Source organism: Microcaecilia unicolor, chromosome 2 (assembly GCF_901765095.1).
Source record: "Microcaecilia unicolor chromosome 2, aMicUni1.1, whole genome shotgun sequence".
In the NCBI taxonomy this organism is placed as follows: Eukaryota; Metazoa; Chordata; class Amphibia; order Gymnophiona; family Siphonopidae; genus Microcaecilia; species Microcaecilia unicolor.
In genome coordinates this window covers 43,652,678-43,673,773 of record NC_044032.1, presented here as the reverse complement: position 1 = coordinate 43,673,773, position 21,096 = coordinate 43,652,678, and the positions used below count along the sequence as shown (strand labels likewise).

Genomic DNA, 21,096 nt, shown 5'->3' with positions numbered 1-21,096 from the left:
CATGCAGGTCCAGGAGCAGTTTTAGTGGGTACTGCAGTGCACTTCAGGCAGGCGGACGCAGGCCCATACCCCCTCCCCCACCTGTTACATTTGTGGAGGAAACAGCGAGCCCTCCAAAACCCACCACAAACCCACTGTACCTACATATAGGTGCCCCCTTCACCCGTAAGGGCTATGGTAGTGGTGTACAGTTGGGGGTAGTGGGTTTTGGGGGGCTCCGCACACAAGGTAAGGGAGCTACAGTGGTGGAAATAAGTATTTGATCCCTTGCTGATTTTGTAAGTGTGCCCACTGACAAAGACATGAGCAGCCCATAATTGAAGGGTAGGTTATTGGTAACAGTGAGAGATAGCACATCACAAATTAAATCCTGAAAATCACATTGTGGAAAGTATATGAATTTATTTGCATTCTGCAGAGGGAAATAAGTATTTAATCCCTCTGGCAAACAAGACCTAATACTTGGTGGCAAAACCCTTGTTGGCAAGCACAGCGGTCAGACGTCTTCTGTAGTTGATGATGAGGTTTGCACACATGTCAGGAGGAATTTTGGTCCACTCCTCTTTGCAGATCATCTCTAAATCATTAAGAGTTCTGGGCTGTCGCTTGGCAACTTGCAGCTTCAGCTCCCTCCATAAGTTTTCAATGGGATTAAGGTCTGGTGACTGGCTAGGCCACTCCATGACCCTAATGTGCTTCTTCCTGAGCCACTCCTTTGTTGCCTTGGCTGTATGTTTTGGGTCATTGTCGTGCTGGAAGACCCAGCCACGACCCATTTTTAAGGCCCTGGCGGAGGGAAGGAGGTTGTCACTCAGAATTGTACGGTACATGGCCCCATCCATTCTCCCATTGATGCGGTGAAGTAGTCCTGTGCCCTTAGCAGAGAAACACCCCCAAAACATAACATTTCCACCTCCATGCTTGACAGTGGGGACGGTGTTCTTTGGGTCATAGGCAGCATTTCTCTTCCTCCAAACACGGCGAGTTGAGTTCATGCCAAAGAGCTCAATTTTTGTCTCATCTGACCACAGCACCTTCTCCCAATCACTCTCGGCATCATCCAGGTGTTCACTGGCAAACTTCAGACGGGCCGTCACATGTGCCTTCCGGAGCAGGGGGACCTTGCGGGCACTGCAGGATTGCAATCCGTTATGTCGTAATGTGTTACCAATGGTTTTCGTGGTGACAGTGGTCCCAGCTGCCTTGAGATCATTGACAAGTTCCCCCCTTGTAGTTGTAGGCTGATTTCTAACCTTCCTCATGATCAAGGATACCCCACGAGGTGAGATTTTGCGTGGAGCCCCAGATCTTTGTCGATTGACAGTCATTTTGTACTTCTTCCATTTTCTTACTATGGCACCAACAGTTGTCTCCTTCTCGCCCAGTGTCTTACTGATGGTTTTGTAGCCCATTCCAGCCTTGTGCAGGTGTATGATCTTGTCCCTGACATCCTTAGACAGCTCCTTGCTCTTGGCCATTTTGTAGAGGTTAGAGTCTGACTGATTCACTGAGTCTGTGGACAGGTGTCTTTCATACAGGTGACCATTGCCGACAGCTGTCTGTCATGCAGGTAACGAGTTGATTTGGAGCATCTACCTGGTCTGTAGGGGCCAGATCTCTTACTGGTTGGTGGGGGATCAAATACTTATTTCCCTCTGCAGAATGCAAATAAATTCATATACTTTCCACAATGTGATTTTCCGGATTTAATTTGTGATGTGCTATCTCTCACTGTTACCAATAACCTACCCTTCAATTATGGGCTGCTCATGTCTTTGTCAGTGGGCAAACTTACAAAATCAGCAAGGGATCAAATACTTATTTCCACCACTGTATGTTCCTGGCAGCATTTTATGAAGTCCACTGCAGTGCCCCCTAGGGTTGCCCAGTTGGTGTCCTGGCATGTGAGGGGGACCAGTGCACTACAAATGCTGGCTCCTCCCACACCCAAATGGCTTGCATTAATACGTTTTTGACATGGACGTCTTTGGTTTCAAAAATTGCCAAAAGTCAGAAATGTCCATGTCTAGGGAAGTCCAAATCTAGGGACGTCCAAATTTAAGGATTTGGACGTCCCTGACGGTATTTTTGAAACGAAAGATGGACGTCCATCTTGTTTCGAAAATACGGGTTTCCCCGCCCCTGGATTTCACCGTTTTGCAAGGACGTCCAAATCGCAACTTGGACGTCCCTTTCGAAAATGCCCCTCCACGGGGATTTACTGTATAGAAGTGTGAATAGTAAATAAATAGGGTGCCTTTATGCAAATTCTGGAGCAGATTCAGAAAGTCATGCAGTTTCTACTGCAAATTTACCAAGAAAGCACTCCTTGCCAATGCAATAAGCTAATCATATGCAAATCTGAAGCACACAGAACTTGTGCACTAATTGAGGTGAGCCTGTCGAATGCCTGCGCACAAGTTTCTGCACGGAGGGCAGCTATTGTAGTGCTTTGTGTATGTCTTAGCAAAACGAAAGTATTATCGCATATTTCATTACATTATTTCTTATTAGTCGCCAATATTCCCATACAGAGTTCAATGCGACTTACATCAATAAATGAAGTACATCCATCAGAGATACATAGTAAAATTGAGACAAAAAGAAGAGAACTTAGGGTCTCTTTTACTGAACTGCGCTAGAGATTCCAGGTGTGGCAAATGAGAGGAAGCCCAAATGAACTGAATGGGCTTCCTCTCTTTTGTCACACAGGCAGTCCTTAGATAGTACCTAATAAATAACATTCCAACACTCATATTGTTATATACTTTTTTGTGAAGCTGATAGTTATGTGCAGAACATTCTAGTTCTTGTGCAGATATAACTATTTTTTTCTGCTTGGACCTGTGCCCAGAACCCTCTCCCCACCCTGTCCCCGTTTTCTATATTAAAAGTTGAAGGCACTGTTATGCTCGCAGCAAAAAGAAAAAAACTGGCAAAGACAACTGTGCCTTTCTGTGGTCAACAAATCTATATGTTGTCAGATGTGTCCAGGCAGACTGAGCTTCGCAGAAAGCAATTCCAGCAGCTGAAGCCAAAAGCTTTGGCTGTGGGGGCAACTTTTCTTTCCTGAAATTTCCCTGCAAATTCCTGATCCACTCTGGGAACAATAGATATACTTTGATCCTTCTCATTTAGAATCTTTTTTTGTGGTTAAACCAGTACTTTCTGGACAGGTTTTCCTGATTTGTTTTAGTATTGGTTAGAGTATGATGGAGAAAATTGAATATTTTGTGTTGCCTGGTTTTGGTGCTTTGGGGAACATTTTCATTTGTTTAGGGGGTCTTTTGCAAAGGTGCGCTAGCGGTTTTAGTGCACGATAATTATTAGCGCACGCAAAACACTAGAGACACCCATAGGAATACATGGGTGTCTCTAGCATTTAGCGCATGCTTATTCTTAGCGTGCCCTTGAAAAAGGGACCCTTAGTTTCTGTCGCACCTGTCAACTCATTTCAGTTTCCTAGATGTGGACTATAATGTATATCGATTTTTCTTAGGTAACATTTTCTGTTTTGGATTTATTTTCCATTTGTTTCTTAGTCTTTGTATTGTAATAGCTATGGCTAATCAATTTAAAAAAAAGAAGAAGAAAAAAAAACAACCTGGCATTAAATCGTCTGAACTCACCCTTCTATGCCTTCCCAGACCTGGCATCCAAGTTCTAACATTATGCTTGCCTTAAATTCTTCTGTGTACTTCTCTGCATTGGGGCAGAATAGCTAATAGTTTCATTACCATTTGTTTTAATATGCTGTGCGCCAGTGTCCTATGTATGGATTCATGCAACATTATCCAGCTTATAATCGAACGAGAAAAACGCCCAAGTTCCGACCTAAATCGGGAGATGGGCGTTTTTCTCACAAAAACAAATAAAGCGGTATAATCGAAAGCCGAACTTTGGACGCTTTCAACTGCACTCCGTCGCGGATGCGGACAAAGTTGACGGGGGCGTGTCGGAGGCGTGGTGAAGGCGGAACTGGGGCGTGGTTATCGGGCGAACAGAGATGGGCGCCTTTCGCCGATAATGGATGCGTTTGTAGCTAGAATTTAGGGCACTTTTCCTGGACCCTGTTTTTTCACGAATAAGGCCCCAAAAAGTGCCCTAAATGACCAGATGACCCCCAGAGGGAGTCGGGGATGACCTCCCCTGACTCCCCCAGTGGTCACTAACCCCCTCCCACCACAAAAAAATGATGTTTCACAACTTTTTACTTTCACCCTCAAATGTCATACCCTCCTCCCAAGCAGCAGTTTGCAGGTCCCTGGAGCAGTTGTTAGGGGGTGCAGTGGACGTCAGGCAGGTGGACCCAGGCCCATCCCCCCCCCTACCTGTTACAATTGTGCTGCTTAATGCTACTAGTCGTCCAACCCCCCCAAACCCACTGTACCCACATGTAGGTGCCCCCCTTCACCTCTTAGGGCTATAGTAATGGTGTAGACTTGTGGGCAGTGGGTTTTGAGGGGGATTTGGGGGGCTCAACACCCAAGGGAAGGGTGCTATGCACCTGGGAGCTCTTTTACCTTTTTTTTTGTTTTTGTAAAAGTGCCCCCTAGGGTGCCCGGTTGGTGTCCTGGCATGTGAGGGGGACCAGTGCACTATGAATCCTGGCCCCTCCCACGAACAAATGCCTTGGATTTATTCGTTTTTGAGCTGGGCGATTTCATTTTCCATTATCGGTGAAAAGCAAAAACGCCCAGCTCACACCTTGGCGAATAAAACATGGGCGTCTATTTTCTTTTGAACATACGGTTCACTCCGCCCCTTCACGGACCCGTTCTCGGAGATAAACGCCCATGGAGATAGGCGTTTCTGTTCGATTATGCCCCTCCACGTCTCCTGAAATGCTTCTCTGCATAAAACTTTGTGCAGATGCCTCGCTGAAGTGTGCTTCTGTCTTCGCTAGCTTTCTGCATCAGCTCCACTGCTTGCACCAATCAAAGCAAAACTACCCTGGAAAGTTTGCACTGAATTACTGCCCTAGGAAAATTATGCATGGAGATTTGCACCTGCATTTTTTGTGTGTAATTTTTCAGCATAAAGCAATTCATTAATAAGCAGTGCATAACTTGGAGAGGTTATGGAAGCTGCAAGAATCAGTATGGAGTGCAGTGAATTTGGCTGTGATAGCTTTTGGCGTTTTGCCCATGAAATTTGTACCTTCCCACAGAATGATTTGCCTGTGAAACTGACACAGGCTTCTTTGATAAATTACAATAATTACGTTATAATAGCATGTTTGCATAGCAAACAGCACACACAGGGGTTCTTTCCTTGGATCTGGAGGCTGAAAGCTGATTTAGATAAGGCAGGCTTTCGTTGTGGTGCAAAACAGGGGTTCTCCATTCTGATTCTCTGTCATTCCTTCCTCCACTAATACAAAGGGGTCTGCTTTGCAGGATAATCAATGTACACAAATTAACCTGGTTCACATACCAAATGTAGGTGGATATACTTCATGGTATATGAATTTAATGCTTCAGAGCCAAAAGTGCTTCCTTTATGGTTTTAGATGAGTAATTTCTAACCTCTAATAACCCTTTCAGGACAAGTCCCTAAACCTTTCAAGGGAAAGGTCACATAAGTCATTTCAAATCACAGAGAGGGGTGAGAAGGAAGGATCCCAATCTCCCTTGGTTTGCTGAGAGGGGGGTTTGGCCCTTTTGATGATCTGAAATGCTGGTGTTAGAAAAGGGCAAGGCAGGGGCAGGGTATGTGAATGTGTATGTTTGGATATTCTCTGGATACCCTCCAAACCAGAGCAGTTGGAGGAGATCCCATGAATTGGAATTAAGAACCAATGGTGTGTGTATGTGAGATGGGAGACATAAAAGCAGAGACAGCAAGACGAGAGAGAATGGAGGGTGAGAGAGAAGTTTAAAAAAGAATGGATAAAGAACAAGGGGCAATAAATTATTCTGTAAATTGTATAGAGAGGGAGAAGATCCTCAGGTACCAAGCAATGTCCTCAGACATCCTATGACCTTCAGAAGGAAGCTGTTTTTGGTGGGATGCACAAACTACAGCAAGTTAGCGATACGTTTGAGAGACTGAGATCATACTCCACATGTCTTGGCTTTGGAGGGAGGTTCATTACTGTCATGGTATTATAGGGTCTGAAGTTCCTGTAACTTACCTCCTGAAGCGACGTTTATTTCAAGAAACAGAGGCACCACTGTCGGGGTTTTTTTTTTTTTGTTATTTTTGATTTGTTTTTGGTGGTTTCTTCATAGTTTGTGAACCTTAAATAAGGACACTGGCTGATTGTTTTTATTGAGCATGATGACGTGGAAAGCCAAGAGACATGCAGCAAGATAAATTTTGTTGTGATTTCTAGCAATTAATAATTAGAATGGTATTTTAAAAAATTTGATAATAAGATTTTTCATAGGGGCGATTGAGGGGTCCTTTTATTAAGCTGCAGGAAAAGGGGCCCTGCGCTAGCAACAGGAGCCATTTTGACAGCGTGCTGTTGCCCTTTTTACCGTAGCAGGTAAAAATGCCTGAAAATGGGCATAGCCCCATGGTAAGATTGCTCTTACCGCATGACCTTGTGAGGGGGAGCATTTACCGCCACCTAGTGAGGTGGCTGTAAGGGCTCCCGCGCTAACCCGGCAGTAACCGTGGCCGATTTTCCATAGCGCGGCAAATGGCACACGCTGGGACTGGAACTACTGCCGGTGCTCACGTACAGCTGGCGGTATTTCCAGATTAGCATTTGGTCAGCCCGCGTTGGGCTTACTACCGCTCCGTAAAATGGCCCCTGAGTTATTAATCCAAAGTGAGGTTCGGTTTTTTTGGGAACAGTGCTTTTTCTCTGTGTGAGATTTTTTACACTGCTCTTTTTTTCTTTCGGCCTTTTATATAGAGGAGCTGACGATTAGAATGGGACTCCTGTTATACCAGTGTTGCTAAAACTTGCGTTTGTTGGTTGGAGCACTGAGGTTCAATTTATTTAAATTTCATTGTATTGAAGTCTCTGTTAACTCTTTTAGGGGTTCTTTTACTAAGCCGCGGTAAAAAGTGGCCTGCGGCAGTATAGGCACATGTATTAGGCGTGCACTGGGCCAATTTTTACCACATCTACAAAAAATGTTTTTTTTCTAATGGGATGGGAAAAGGGCCTGCGGTAAAAATGAAACCAGAGTGTGTCCGAAACCGGCCTGAGCCCTTAATGCCATCCATTGATCTAGCGGTAAAGGCTCATGCGCTACATGCGCAGTGACCACACGTGTGGTGACTGGTTCGTGCATGCCAAGTGCCGAATACCACTGGAACTGGCGTGCCTAGGAGGAAATAAATAATGCATCCAAGCGTTATCTGAAATTACCGCCAGGAGGGTGCACTGGACATAGGGTGGTAGTGGGGTCTCATGTTTCTTTTACATTCCAGAGGCTCCCCAGATTGCAGTTTTAGAGGTGCTGGAATATTTTTGGTGCAGGATTTCAGTTCACTGATTTACGGCATTCTTTTTTTATTTCTTTGCAAACCAACCCCCGATTCTGAATAGGGAACCTGAAGAGTAAAATCACTTTTTATCCACTAAGTCCCTTTCCCCCCTCTGGCATCTGTGGTGCTGTGTTACTGATACAGATCCTGTTCTTTCCCCAGACGGAGAGCGTGATGGAGACTGTACACAAACAGAAGTTCCTGCAGTACAAGAAAACAATGGACGTAAGTTGCTAACTCAGCTAGATATAATCTTTTGCAGAGAGAGAAAGAATCTGAAAAATCATGATCACATCTTGAGCTCACGTGTAACAGAATCTGGGGATTTTCCCAGGATTATCAGACCACAGCTTAATTTTTAAAAATTTTTTTATTTATAACCATTTAAATTTTTTACAAGCGATAAAACAACTTGCTGGAAATACAGAGAAAGTAATATGTAGGAATTATTTCAGTCAGGTAATTCTATTCTCTTCCTTAGACCACTAAATAGGGAGAGTGAAACAAGATAAGGAGATCAATTAAACAGTAAACAGAAAAAACCCCCCGTGGTATTAACCTGATTATCCCCAGATATTACTCGTCTAATTCATTATTCCACATTGATCATCTGGTTGGCTTCTTCAAGGCCAATACGGTGTATAGTCAAATCATTTCATTCAAAACATACTTCTTGTCCAATATTAGTTAAAAATAATACATCTGATTACATTCTTTCTCTTTTAAAAACCAGAAATTATTTAACAATACATATACTTAAGTCTCTAATTCAAATCCCACTGATTAAAGTAATCCCAGTTTTCACAGGCTTCACTCCTTTTAAAATAATAAATTGAGGAAATATTTCTGAGGAAAATTTTAGGAGTCATACCCAGAACTCTGGGAAAAAGGAAATAATCTTGATATTAATCATCCTATATAATAAAACGCACCTCCAACATTCTGAAGCTGACTGCATGGCTGAGGCATTCCTGCTTTCTGTATCCATCTCCTGAATTGACATCACGTACTTCCGGGTTCGTCACAAGCAGAAGTGACCAACCACACGAGGTTTCTCGGCTTCAGAATGTTGGAGGTGCATTCTATTAAATAGGATTGGTCAGTTCCTTGAAGCACAGCCAGAGCTCAGCGTCCTGCACAGTAACGCTCAGAAACCAGAGAGAGGGGGGGCCTGACATCAGAGAGAGGGAGGGAGGGGGGGCCTGACACCAGAGAGGGGGAGGTATCTCTGTCACACACACACTCTCTCTCACACACTCTCTCTGACAGTCAAGGTCTTTCTCTTTCTCACTCTCAAACACTGTCTCTCACACACTCTATGTCTCACACTGTATCACATTCACTCTCTATGTGTCACACAGTCACTCACACACTCTCTTGGTCTCATACACTCAGTCTCACAGAGAGTCTGTGTCTCACACACACTCTCTCTCTCGCACACACTGTATCTGTGTGAAACACACTCTCTCTCTCTCACACTGTCTCACATACGCACTTGCACACACTCTCATTCTCACACGCACATTCTCTCTCTCACAGATGCACTCGCACCCAGACTCACTCTCTCTCTCACACACACACACACACACACTCGCACATTCACTCTCTCTCACACACACAGTCACTCTCACATACACTCTCTCAAACATACACACTCCGAGGAAAACCTTTGCTAGCGCCCGTTTCATTTGTGTCAGAAACGGGCCTTTTTTACTAGTTTATAATAATACTCATTTTATTATTCAAAATTTCTGGTCTATTATCATTTTCAATCAGACCACATCTCAAAAAACTGCAGAAAAAAATTCCATCTTGTTGTAGGCTTTGCCCTTTATTCCTATGATTACTAAAGATCTTACCATGATTGTTACAACCCTTGGGCATCACAGCAGCAACAATCTCCTCTCATTTGCATAGCCCCTCCTGATAGACATCTGTTGGCACATCCAGAACATTCTGTCTCCTCCCCAAAGCATAGCAGGTCCCTACTCCATCTGAGGGGGAGGGGGGACTTAACTAGTTCTTAAAGCTTGCATCCTGATGTATTGACATAGAGGGTCGTTTTATAACTGGGTACCTAGGCAGGGGATGCTCATCAGTGCATATTTTGTGTTTATTTTCTAAAGGCAGATGGAGAAAAAATAGTCCAGAAAATAAGGTAAAATGCTACAGTAACATCAACAAACATCACATACCAATTACTTTACGAGTCACAGTTCATGTCACTAATTTTCCTAGGATTTATGGACCATCATAAATGAAGCAGGCATTCAGCCATTTATAGCTTCGATAGTATAATTATTAGTCCATTTGTTCAGGAAAAATTAAAAAAAAAATATATATAAGTGCACAAATCCACCAGTGATATAATGGGAAAAGGAAATGGGACTTGATATACTGCCTTTCTGAGGTTTTTTTTTTTTGCAACTACATTCAAAGCGGTTTACATGTATTCAGGTACTTATTTTTGTACCAGGGGCAATGGAGGGTTAAGTGACTTGCCCAGAGTCACAAGGAGCTGCAGTGGGAATTGAACTCAGTTCCCCAGGATCAAAGTCCACTGCACTAACCACTAGGCTACTCCTCCACTCCTAATCTAATATAATAAAACGCACCGTGAACGTTCTGAAGACAACGTTCTGTGAAGCCGGAAACTTGAAGCCGGAAGCTTCAAGCCCTGAAGCCTTGAAGCCTTGAAGCCATCTGACGTCACTCCCAGTGAAGCCTTCAAGCCAGCCAGCCGTCTCTGCCCCACCCTCGCCTCAAACCAAACAAATCGGGAAGCGAAGCGTCAGGGAAGGAGGCGGCGCTCCCGACGTCTAGCCTTCCCTTCGCTGTGTTCGGGCGGAACACAGCGAAGGGAAAGCTAGACGTCGGGAGCGCCGCCTCCTTCCCTGACGCTTCGCTGCACGAACCGCCACGGAGGTAAAGTTAAAACGAAGAAGAAAAAAAAAAAAGGGATGCATGTATGCGAACGGGGGGGGGGGGGGGGGGATGCATGGATGCAAAGGGGGGGGGCATGGATGCGAGGCATGGATGCGAAGGGGGGGGGGGGGAGAAGAGGGCGGGCCAGGCTGGGACATGGGAGAGAGAGTAGCATGGATGCGAGGGGGGGGTCATGGAAGGGCAAGAGGGGACTTGCTGGAAAAGGATGAATGGAGGCGGCAGGGGACAGAGGAGCATGGATGGGTATGGATTAGGAGGCAGGGCACAGGGAGAGAGGGGAATTACTAGAAATGGATGAATGGAGGGGGCAGGGGAAAGAGGAGCATGGATGGGCATGGATTGGGAGGGCAGGACTCATGGAGAGAGGGAAATTGCTGGATAGGGAAAAATGGAGGGGCCAGGTGACAGATGAGCATGGATGGGCATGGATTGGAAGGGCAGGACTCAGGGAGAGGGGAATTGCTGCATAGGGATGAATGGATGGGACAGATGGGCATGGATGGATATGGATTGCACAGCAGGCCTCAGGCAGAGAGGGGAAATGCTGGATAGGGAAAAATGGAGGGGCCAGGTGACAGATGAGCATGGATGGGCATGGATTGGAAGGGCAGGACTCAGGGAGAGGGGAATTGCTGCATAGGGATGAATGGAGGGGACAGATGGGCATGGATGGATATGGATTGCAGAGCAGGCCTCAGGCAGAGAGGGGAAATGCTGGATAGGGAAAAATGGAGGGGCCAGGTGACAGAGGAGCATGGATGGGCATGGATTGGAAGGGCAGGACTCAGGGAGAGGGGAATTGCTGCATAGGGATGAATGGAGGGCACAGATGGGCATGGATGGATATGGATTGCAGGGCAGGCCTCAGGCAGAGAGGGGAAATGCTGGATAGGGATGAATGGAGGGGGCAGGTGACAGACAAACATGGATGGCCATGGATTGGGAGGGCACGACTCAGGGACAGAGGGGAATTGCTGGAAAAGGATGAATGGAGGGGGCAGGGGACAGATGGCCATGGATTGGGAGGGCACGGCTCACACTCTCTCTCTCATATACAATGTCTTTCTGACTCTCACTCTCACACACTCTGTCTCACACAGTATCACATTCACTCTCTATGTGCCACAGTCACTCACACACTCGCTTGGTGTCATACACTCACTCTCACAGAGAATCTGTGTCTCACACACACTCTCTCTCTTGCCCACACACACACACTCTCTCTCACACTGTGTCTCACATACAGACTTGCACACACTCTCATTCTCACACACACTCTCTCACAAACACACTCACACCCAGACTCACTCTCTCTCTCACACACTCACACTTTCACTCTGACTCTCAAACAGTCACTCTCACATACGCTCTCCCAAACATACACACTCCAAGGAAAACCTTGCTAGCGCCCGTTTCATTTGTGTCAGAAACGGGCCTTTTTTACTAGTAATAAATAATTTCAAAACTGTAGATCACCAGTGATAACAAATATATGAATAATAGTTAACTTAAAAAATGCAGGTCACTGATGTGGTGGTGTTTTGAGCAACTGCTCTGTATCAGGAAAATCTTCACTGCAGGCAATCTTCAAAAGATCAAAAAACTACAGGAAAAAAAAAACTTTGTGTGGTTCAAAATATCTACTGCAGTACTTAACTGTTCAGAAGAAACCTCTGCACCCTGTTCAATAAAGAAAACATGGCATCCAGGCTTATATATCAACCATTGTAGTAGATCTTTTTGGACATTGCAAAGTTCCCTGGGAACACTTACATAGTAACATAGTAAATGACAGCAGGTAAAGACCTGTACGGTCCATCCAGTCTGCCCAACAAGATAAACTAATTTTACATGGTATGTGATTCTTTTATATGTATACCCAAGTTTGATTTGTCCTTGCCTTTCTCAGGGCACAGACTGTAAAAGTCTGCTCAGCACTGTTCTTGAACTTTCCATATCTATTCAGTTACAATCAGGGCGTAGACCTTAGAAGTCTGCCCAGCACCGGTTTTCATTCCCAATTACCGGTGTTGCCACCCAATCTCCGCTAAGATTCTGTAGATCCTTTCTTCTAAACAGGATTCCTTTGTGTTTATCCCCACACGTTTGAATTCCATTACCGTTTTCATCTCCACCACCTCCCGCGGGAGGGCATTCCACGTATCTACCACCCTTTCTGTGAAAAAAATACTTCCTGACATTACTCCTGAGTCTGCCCCCCTTCAACCTCAATTAATGTCCTCTAGTTCTACCACCTTCCAGTCTCCCAACTTACATGTATGTCACATAAAAATAGGTGGTATGTTGTCCTGTTGTTTGCTTTTACGTATCTATGTGCAGTAGCAGTTTTATAAGTGTCTACTTGAACATGTAAAATGCTGTACCACATGCTTAACATACGTATGGAATTCTCCCCCTCCCCCCCCCAAAAAAATGCTCATTGCAAGAGCAACGTTATTCAAGTCAATGAACTAGAAAAATATCACTGAATCAATCAAAATATATAAATATAAGGTCACATAAAATGCTTCATAAGCATTTGTTAGCTTAGAAAAGAGTCATCTGTAGTCATGCCCTCTACTGTTTTCTCTTTTACCTAAACTTGTTACCTTATTACAGGCAAAGAAAACCTATGAGCAGAGGTGCAGAGAGAAAGATGACGCTGAACAAGCTGTCAGTCGCACTGCCAACAATGTGAATCAAAAGCAGCAGGAGAAGGTATGAGGAAATAAAGGAAACCCTATTTTACACATATAGGGCAGTCATAGAATTACCCCTTTATGTCAAGCCAGACCAAAGTGACATTTGTGATAGCAGGTGACTGGGGCCTCGGAACTTCCTTCTGTGAATGTGTGAAAGTTGGTCTGCTATTCATCTAATAGTCAAACTAGGCCGGAACGCTGCATTGAGGAAAACTGCTACTCCACCTTAAACATTTCTTTCCCTCATGGTCATGGGCACCAACCTTTCAAAATGATTGGGGGTGCCTAACAATATAAATGACCCTCCCTGGACATAAAGAAGCAGCTTGCTCAATATTAGGGATGCTCAGCACTCACAGGCACCCTCAGAGTTGGCTTCTGTGCTCAGGGTGAGGAAAGAGAATGTGTTTTGAAGTGTGTGTATGTGGGTGGGAAGAGTGGGAGATTGTCACTGAAGGAAAAGCAACTAGGGGGAATGTAGAGGGTGGAGGGAAACAGGGCTGGCCTTACCAATTGTGGGGCCTTGTGCAGACTAGGAGGCCCACCTTCGGCAATCCGGTATGTCCCACTGTCTCCAACCCCCCCCCCCCCCCCCAACCAAACTCACTTTAAAACATGCATTTCTCTGTAGAGGGCTCAGGGTAGTGATTTGCATAGGCTGTCTGCTGCCAGCCCTGGAGCCTATTCTCTGCTGCATCTAACCTTTGTAGAAACAGCAGAGAGCAGACTCTGAGGTTGGCAGCAGATGGTCTATGCAAATCGCTGCCAGTGCCCTCAGCCCTCTATGAAGAAATGTTATTATAAGGCTGGGGGGAGGGGGATTTTGCTCAATACAGCATCATAAACTAGAGACCATTGGAATGGGGCCATAGATTGGTTTATTTGGCCCCACCAACCAAAAAGATATTCTGCTGCTCCTGACAGAGAGGATTGGTAAGGGAGTTACTCCCCTTAGAGTTTGCTGTGGGGGTCCAGCGCTTTCAATGATTTACAGTGCTGGTGTTTGGAAAGAGGGAGGCAGGGTATGAATGAGCTGAAAGCCCAATGGAGCAGAAAGAAAAATTCCCTGGCTAAAAACCACAGTAAAACAAGAGAGAATCAGAACATTAAAAAAAAAAAACACTCACTCTCCCTTCTCTCAGTTCCCTTTTCTTCCCTTGTACTCAGTGTCTCTTCTTCCTCCCTTCTCAGTATTTCACGCTCACTCACCCCCTACCTTCTCTTCCCTTTTTGTCATTCACTCCTTTCCTTCTCCTTTTCCTGGTCTCCCCCTCCTTTCCACTTACTTTCATTTCTCTCTCCCTTTTTCTCTCACAACCCCCCATCTTCTACCTCTTCTTCTTAATTTTACTATTCATGTATTGCCTTTCCAGCAGACAGCTGTCAAGATATCTTACAAGATCAAACAAAAATCACAATTTCATGAGTATCTAAAATTTATGAAACAATGAAAATCAATCAATCAAAAGCATTTTTAAACAGTCAGGTCTTTAGACCTCTCGTAAAACCCCAAACCATCTTGGCATGGTTTTATCTGTTTAGGATGGGTATTCCACAAATAAGGGGCCGATAGTGATTAAGATCTGTTCCTTCTCCCCCCCCCCCTTCACTCTGTAGTCTGGCCTCTCCCACTGACGGAAGCATTAGTGTCCAATCCTGGGAGGACCTCTGATCTGATCTGATCTGGACCAACTCCAGGCTCCGCTCATTCTGCCTCGCCTCACCCTATGCTTGGAACAACCTTCCTGAACCCTTACGCCAAGCCCCCTCCCTGCCCGTCTTCAAGTCTTTGCTTAAAGCCCACCTCTTCAATGCTGCGTTCGGCACCTAACCCTTACCGTTCAGTGAATCCAGACTGCCCCAATTTGACTGCCCCTATCGGACCGACCGTTCACTTGTCTATTAGATTGTAAGCTCTTTGAGCAGGGACTGTCTCTCTTTGTTAAATTGTACAGCGCTGCGTAACCTTAGTAGCGCTCTAGAAATGTTAAGTAGTAGTAGTAGTAGTAGTAGTAGATTAGGTAGCGGTTGATAATGCTTAAATTTTAACTAGTTGTTAAATAGAAAACCTGAGTTTATTCCACGTAAGCTTATAACATTGTTTCACTGTAAGCCACATTGAACTGAAATTTGGTTTTGGATAATGTGGAATATAAGAATGAATGAATAAATAAATAAACTTACCTTTTACATATTGTAGTACAATGTCCTGGAAATGTTTAAATGCCAAGTACTAAAATTTCTTGATCTTCTACTGGCCTTCCTGTCAGTGGCTCTCTGAATTGTACACGTCAACATTTGAAAACTTCTGAAAGAGGTTTAAACCAGGGGCGTAGGCAGACACCCAATTTTGGGTGGGCCTGGGTCCAAAATGGGTGGGCAGAAGAACTCTGCCTTGTCCCACAAGTGATTTGGTCTCTCCTCTCTCACCTGCATGCTATATGGTCTCTCAAACATCCCATCTCCCCACACTTACCTTTTAAGTAGCAGATTTTCACTGGCAGCGAGCAGCAACTAATACACACTGCTCATGTTGACCTCACAGCCTTCCCTCTGATGTATCTTCCTGTTTCTGCATAGGCAGGAATACATCAGAGGCAAGGCTGGGGGGCCAGTGTGAGTAGTATGTATCAGTCGCTGCAGACAAAGATTTTATTTACAAGGTCTGCAGGAGGGGCAGTTGTTGGGAGTTTTCAGCTGGTGGGGCTTGAGGATCCCTGCCAGCCACATCATAGGTGTGCTGCTATTGGGTGGGCCTGAGCCCAAAGTGGGTAGGCGTGGGCCCACCCAGGCCCACTCCTGGCTACGCCACTGGTTTAAACCTTAAAAATGAAAGGCACATCCTGGAATGCTTGTCCCAGCTCCTGACCTGCCTGTAGATTATGTAATTTATTAGTCAAGCTGTCTGTCACAGTGATGATTGATGAGCACCTGAAAATCATTGCCCCTTGCCTTTCTGAGCTAGTGAAGTCCAAAACACAATTTTATTTATTTATTTCGGCATTTATATCCCTCGTTTTCCAATTAAGCATTGTTTCAATTTGGCTTACAGTGATAAAAGATTAGGCACTTATTTTGACAGGAAGATTTGAGAGCAGACTAGTGCTGTAGACCAGGTTAACAAACAAAAACAATTTCTGTTTCACATATCTGATTTCCTTGTAAATGTATTGTCACTTGTGATGGTCATAAGTATGTGTTTTTTAAACCTTCACAGTTTGTGTTTCTTAGATAATAAAAAGAGATCCACCTTAGCTTGGGGTGATACAAAGGCATTTTGAATAATACATCTGTAATCCATGCAGATATGATATGGCTCCATGTAATGTAATGGAAAATCCAGGTTTTTTTTTCAGTTATTAGATTTGTTCTTTTGCCTTATAGTAACTCCTCATTTTCTTTCTTGGATTCCCCTTTCTACATTTGTTCTATATGGAAAATTCAGGATAATTGAGAATTTTCTTCTGTTTTAGTTTTAATATTTTCTTTGTTTTTGGATGGATTCCTCTGTATCTTTGATTCTACTCAAATTGTTTAATTTGATGCATTCTAATTAAAAATTCAATACATAAAAAATAATCTAAAACAATTCCTAAAACTTTCTCTGTGGGTCAGATCTGGCCACAAGAAGTAAAGGTTTATGTAGGGAAAACCAGCTGTGCAGGAGAGATTTGACTCATTGAATGTAGTTTAGGAGCCCCTGTCTTAGAGATCTGGTATGTTGTACACAGGGCCGTTGAGGGGGGAGGGGGATTCCCTGGGTCCGGGCCTCCAAGGGGTGCCGGGCACCAGGATCTCTCTCTCCTGCTCCTGACAGGACCTGAGTGATCGTGTCCCGACAGGAGCAGGAGAGAGAAAACTCCGGTGCCGGTCCCCCATTGGAGGCTGGGGAGGACCCGGAGCTTTCTCCAGCACTGCTCTTCTGCCTATTGCTGAGTAGCTGCTTTTCCTCTCAGGCGTGCATGTTCAGTTTTGAAAGTGAGCATGCACTGAGAGGAAAAGCAGCTGCAGGGGCAAGCAGTCAGCTCTGGAGGAAGAATATGTCTTCTGCTGGCAGGGCCTGGGATCCCCGCCAGCCAAGGTATTTTAGCAGTGGCAGCGATCGAGGGGGGCAGCAGCAGCAGTGATTGGAGGGGGGGGGGGGGGCGGCAGCAGACGACAATTTGGGGGAGGGGCAACAGCGGCCCTGCCTCAGGCCCTGGTTGTAGAAATACTATGTATGTATGGCGGGGTGGGCACACTAAACTTTGAGAGCTGCCGACTGACCAATTTTCTGAGATAGATTGGCATGCATTGCTTCCAGTGCATGTCTGGAAAATCAGCCAGTTAGTAGCCCTCAAGGACTGGATTGTCCATCCCTGATATGTGGCATGCAGTGAGGCCTGTATGCTAAGCTAAAAGATCATCCCGCACCTTTCCTAACCTACACTTCCCCAGCTGTAAAGGATTGAAATACAAACTAGCACACGCGACCAGCTTCTCCTACATGAGTACGCAATTATGGAATGCACTCCCCACTCACTTGAAAACGATCAAAGAATTAATGAATTTCCGCAAATCTCTGAAAACCTCTCTCTTTAACAAGGCCTACTTCGAGAACCCTTAACTAACTTTAACACAAAACCTCTCCACATGTATCCAGAATGTATCTTTCAATAACTGCTTGACCAGATCCTCTTGTCTTCTTTGACTTCTTTGTAACACCAATTGTATTCCTTACCTTGGTATGGCAATGCCATAACAGTTCTTTGTAAGCCACATTGAGCCTGCAAAAAGGTGGGAAAATGTGGGATACAAGTTCAACAAATAAATAAATAAATAAGACAGGTGAAACCTTTCAAGTTCAGAACCTGTAGGTTTCCAAAGAGGTCATGGCTGTCGTGCCATCAAATACTGATGAAATATTCCTTCTCTCTTCTTTCAGTTGTTTGCGAAGCTGGCTCAGGCAAAGGTGGCAGCAGAAGATTCAGGTGAGTATGTCATGGCTGAGATGACACAGATAGTATATTTAGAGAATATCATGGCAGTCTTGAAAGGTTACCAGCCATGCTGTTTCCAGATTTTGTTGTTCCATGAGCAAAGTCCTTCACCATTTTGTAGATGCTCTATTTAGGAGGTTGTGCCACTCCTGCTACTGTTTTCTGCTCCCAGGTGTCCCTGCTCTGGATGGCCAGCGCAACAATTTCTGGCCTCAGGGCAGCTCTCAGAAGACACCTCAGAAAGCATCTTTGTAACTGACATTAGTTGACTGTTTCAGCAGGGAAGCCGAAGACAGAATGAGTCTGGAGTTCATACTATTTGTCCCTTCTCAACTCCAGATTTAGCACCTCCAATAGCATATGAGGAAGGCTGGGTTGTGCATCCTTTGTGAATACACACAGAACTTCAGTTTTCATGGTATTTTAGTCTGCCACTGGTAGCCAAAACGAGATCTCTGCCCCCAAAAGTACTCCAAAACACACAAACATCAAATGGAAAAACTGACTACATCAAGGACCTTATTCAGCATGTTTGTTTCCTGCATAGAAACAGAATAGAAGAAATCCTTTGTGAATCACCCTCTCAAATGAGGTGATGGAAGCAAAAAACGGTGCTGGAATTCAAAAGAAGTGGGATGTATACAAGAGGACGTAAGCCAAGCATAGAACACTTCAGCTACATAATGGCTTTTGCATGTCTAAAATATTATGGACCAGATATTTAATAGGATTTAACTGGACAGGAGAAGCTTCTACCCAGTTAAATCATACTGACTGGGGCAAACTCAGATATTTAGCAGCACTTAGGGCCCTGTTTACTAAGCTGCATTATGGGCGCATTAGTGTTTTTAACGCGCGTTAACCATGCACGTGCATTGTGTATGTGCCTACAATATCCTTATAGGCACCTATGCAGTTAGCACGTGCACTAATTGTAGGCGCATTAAAAATGCTAACACGCCTTAGTAAACAGGGGCCTTAATTGGCTAGTGCCTCTGAATATCTGGGCAGACCACCTCAGCACTATCTGGACAGTGCCGGAGAGGATTCAGCATTTATCTGGTTAGTGGTGATTTTCAGTCCACTAACTAGATAAAGTAGGTCAACAAAAGACAGTCCTAATTATATCCAGTTAGTTATCCGGGTACTAGGCTGAATATCACTGATACCCGGATAAATGCTGGCGCTCTGATTATACCTGGATATTCAGTGCTGGTATCTGAGTATAGTGCAGCATTGCAGCAGCTGGTGTTTAAAAAGACATTAACTGCCACAAACTGAATATTGGCCCCACCTCTCCAATGAGGAAAGAACCCTGCACTGCGTAGCAAGTACAACACAAGAAAGGGGACTATAACGTGCACTGCATTGTAGATAACATCCCAGCAGCACAAGCATGAGGAAACTAACTTGCACTGTGTGGCATGTACAACCCCAGCAACCTTCATGGGTAGACTTAATAGGTCATATTGGTCTTTCTCTGCCATCATTTACTATATTATTATTACTTAATTTCTTATATACTGCCTGCAAACCTGAAAGCTATTGAAGCAGCGTACAGTCAAGTTCTGTAGGTATTTTTCTGTCCCTGGATGGCTCACAGCCTAAGTTTGTACCTGAGGCAATGGAGGGTTAAGTTACTTGCCCAAGATCACAAGGAGCTGCAGTGAGATTTGAGCCCAGTTCCCCTAGTTCTCAACCCACTGCTCTAACCATTAACCACTCCTCCACTATAGTCTCTCTTAGATGATGTGGTGTCGCGGGTTTTTCTTCTTGCATATTGTTAGAGATTTCATATGAGCTGCCGGATGTTGAATTTGGCAGACCTCAGTCCAGTGTGCCTTGTATTGGCTGAATGAAGTCCACTCTCCGCCATGATTGTTAATGGGGCACTCTTTGACTAGATTGTCAGAAGTTTGTACTCTTCCACATTCACAAGCTGCAGGAGTGCAAAGATTCCAACTATATCTATGAGAGTTAAATTGCTCAGGGCCTGTTCGTTAATGATTTAAATCATGGCATCGTGATTAAGCAACTTAGGGTTCTGATCCCATGAGGTTCTGGTGGTCTAAAATGTTGATCCAGATAATACTTCTGTGGTTCTACATTCATTCTACAAGCACAGAGGGCTTGTAACATGACTGATGCTCTTCACATTGTTTATTTGTATGTAGCTTGGAAGACACCTGCAGTGCTCTATAAGGCCCTGTTAATTTTGAAATGTAGAAGACCATTCTTTTTTTTTTTTTACATTTGTACCCCGCACTTTTTCCCACTCATGGCAGGCTCAATGCGGCAGGCAATGGAGGGTTAAGTGACTTTCCCAGAGTCACAAGGAGCTGCCTGTGCCTGAAGTGGGAATCAAACTCAGTTCCTCAGGACCAAAGTCCACCACCCTAACCACTAGGCCATTCCTCCACACATTCTACAATATAATGACACAGAGCATACCATGTCATGCACTTGGGTTGCAAAAATCTGAGGGAACGGTACAGTATAGGGGGTGTAGTGCTTCAGTGTGCAAAGGAAGAGAGGGACTTGGGGGTGATTGTGTCGGACGACCTTAAAGCTTTCAAACAGGTAGAAAAAGCGACGGTCAAAGCCAGAAGGATGCTTGGGTGCATAAAGAGAGGCATGACCAGCAGGAAAAAGGAGGTGATAGTCTCTGGCGAGGCCTCATTTGGAGTACTGCATGCAGTTCTGGAGACCGCACCTATGGAAAAATATAAACAGGATGGAGTCGGTTCAGAGGGCGGCTACAAAATTAGTAAGTGGTCTTGAATGAAAAAATTATAGGGACAGGCTTATGAACCTCAACATGTATACGCTGGAAGAGAGGAGGGCGAGAGGAGACATGATAGAGACGTTCAAATATATCAAAAGGGCATTTATGTACAGGAAGAGAGCCTTTTTCAAATGAAGGAGAGCTCTGGAATGAGGGGGCATATGACAAAGATAAGAGGGAATAGGCTTAGGGGTAACCAGTGGCGTACCAAGGGGGGGCGGTCCTCCCTGGGTGC

At 44.7% G+C, this 21,096-nt stretch overlaps 1 protein-coding gene across 1 annotated transcript in view; it reads left to right on the top strand.

Annotated features, from left to right (window-relative positions):
• Nucleotides 1-21,096, top strand: part of LOC115461849 (proline-serine-threonine phosphatase-interacting protein 2-like) — a 260,520-nt gene that overhangs the window by 176,252 nt on the left and 63,172 nt on the right. Inside the window, exons 6-8 of the mRNA XM_030191905.1 lie at nucleotides 7,612-7,674; nucleotides 13,015-13,113; nucleotides 18,022-18,067. Of these exons, the coding sequence (XP_030047765.1) occupies nucleotides 7,612-7,674; nucleotides 13,015-13,113; nucleotides 18,022-18,067 (208 nt within the window). The remainder of the gene's footprint in view (nucleotides 1-7,611; nucleotides 7,675-13,014; nucleotides 13,114-18,021; nucleotides 18,068-21,096) is intronic.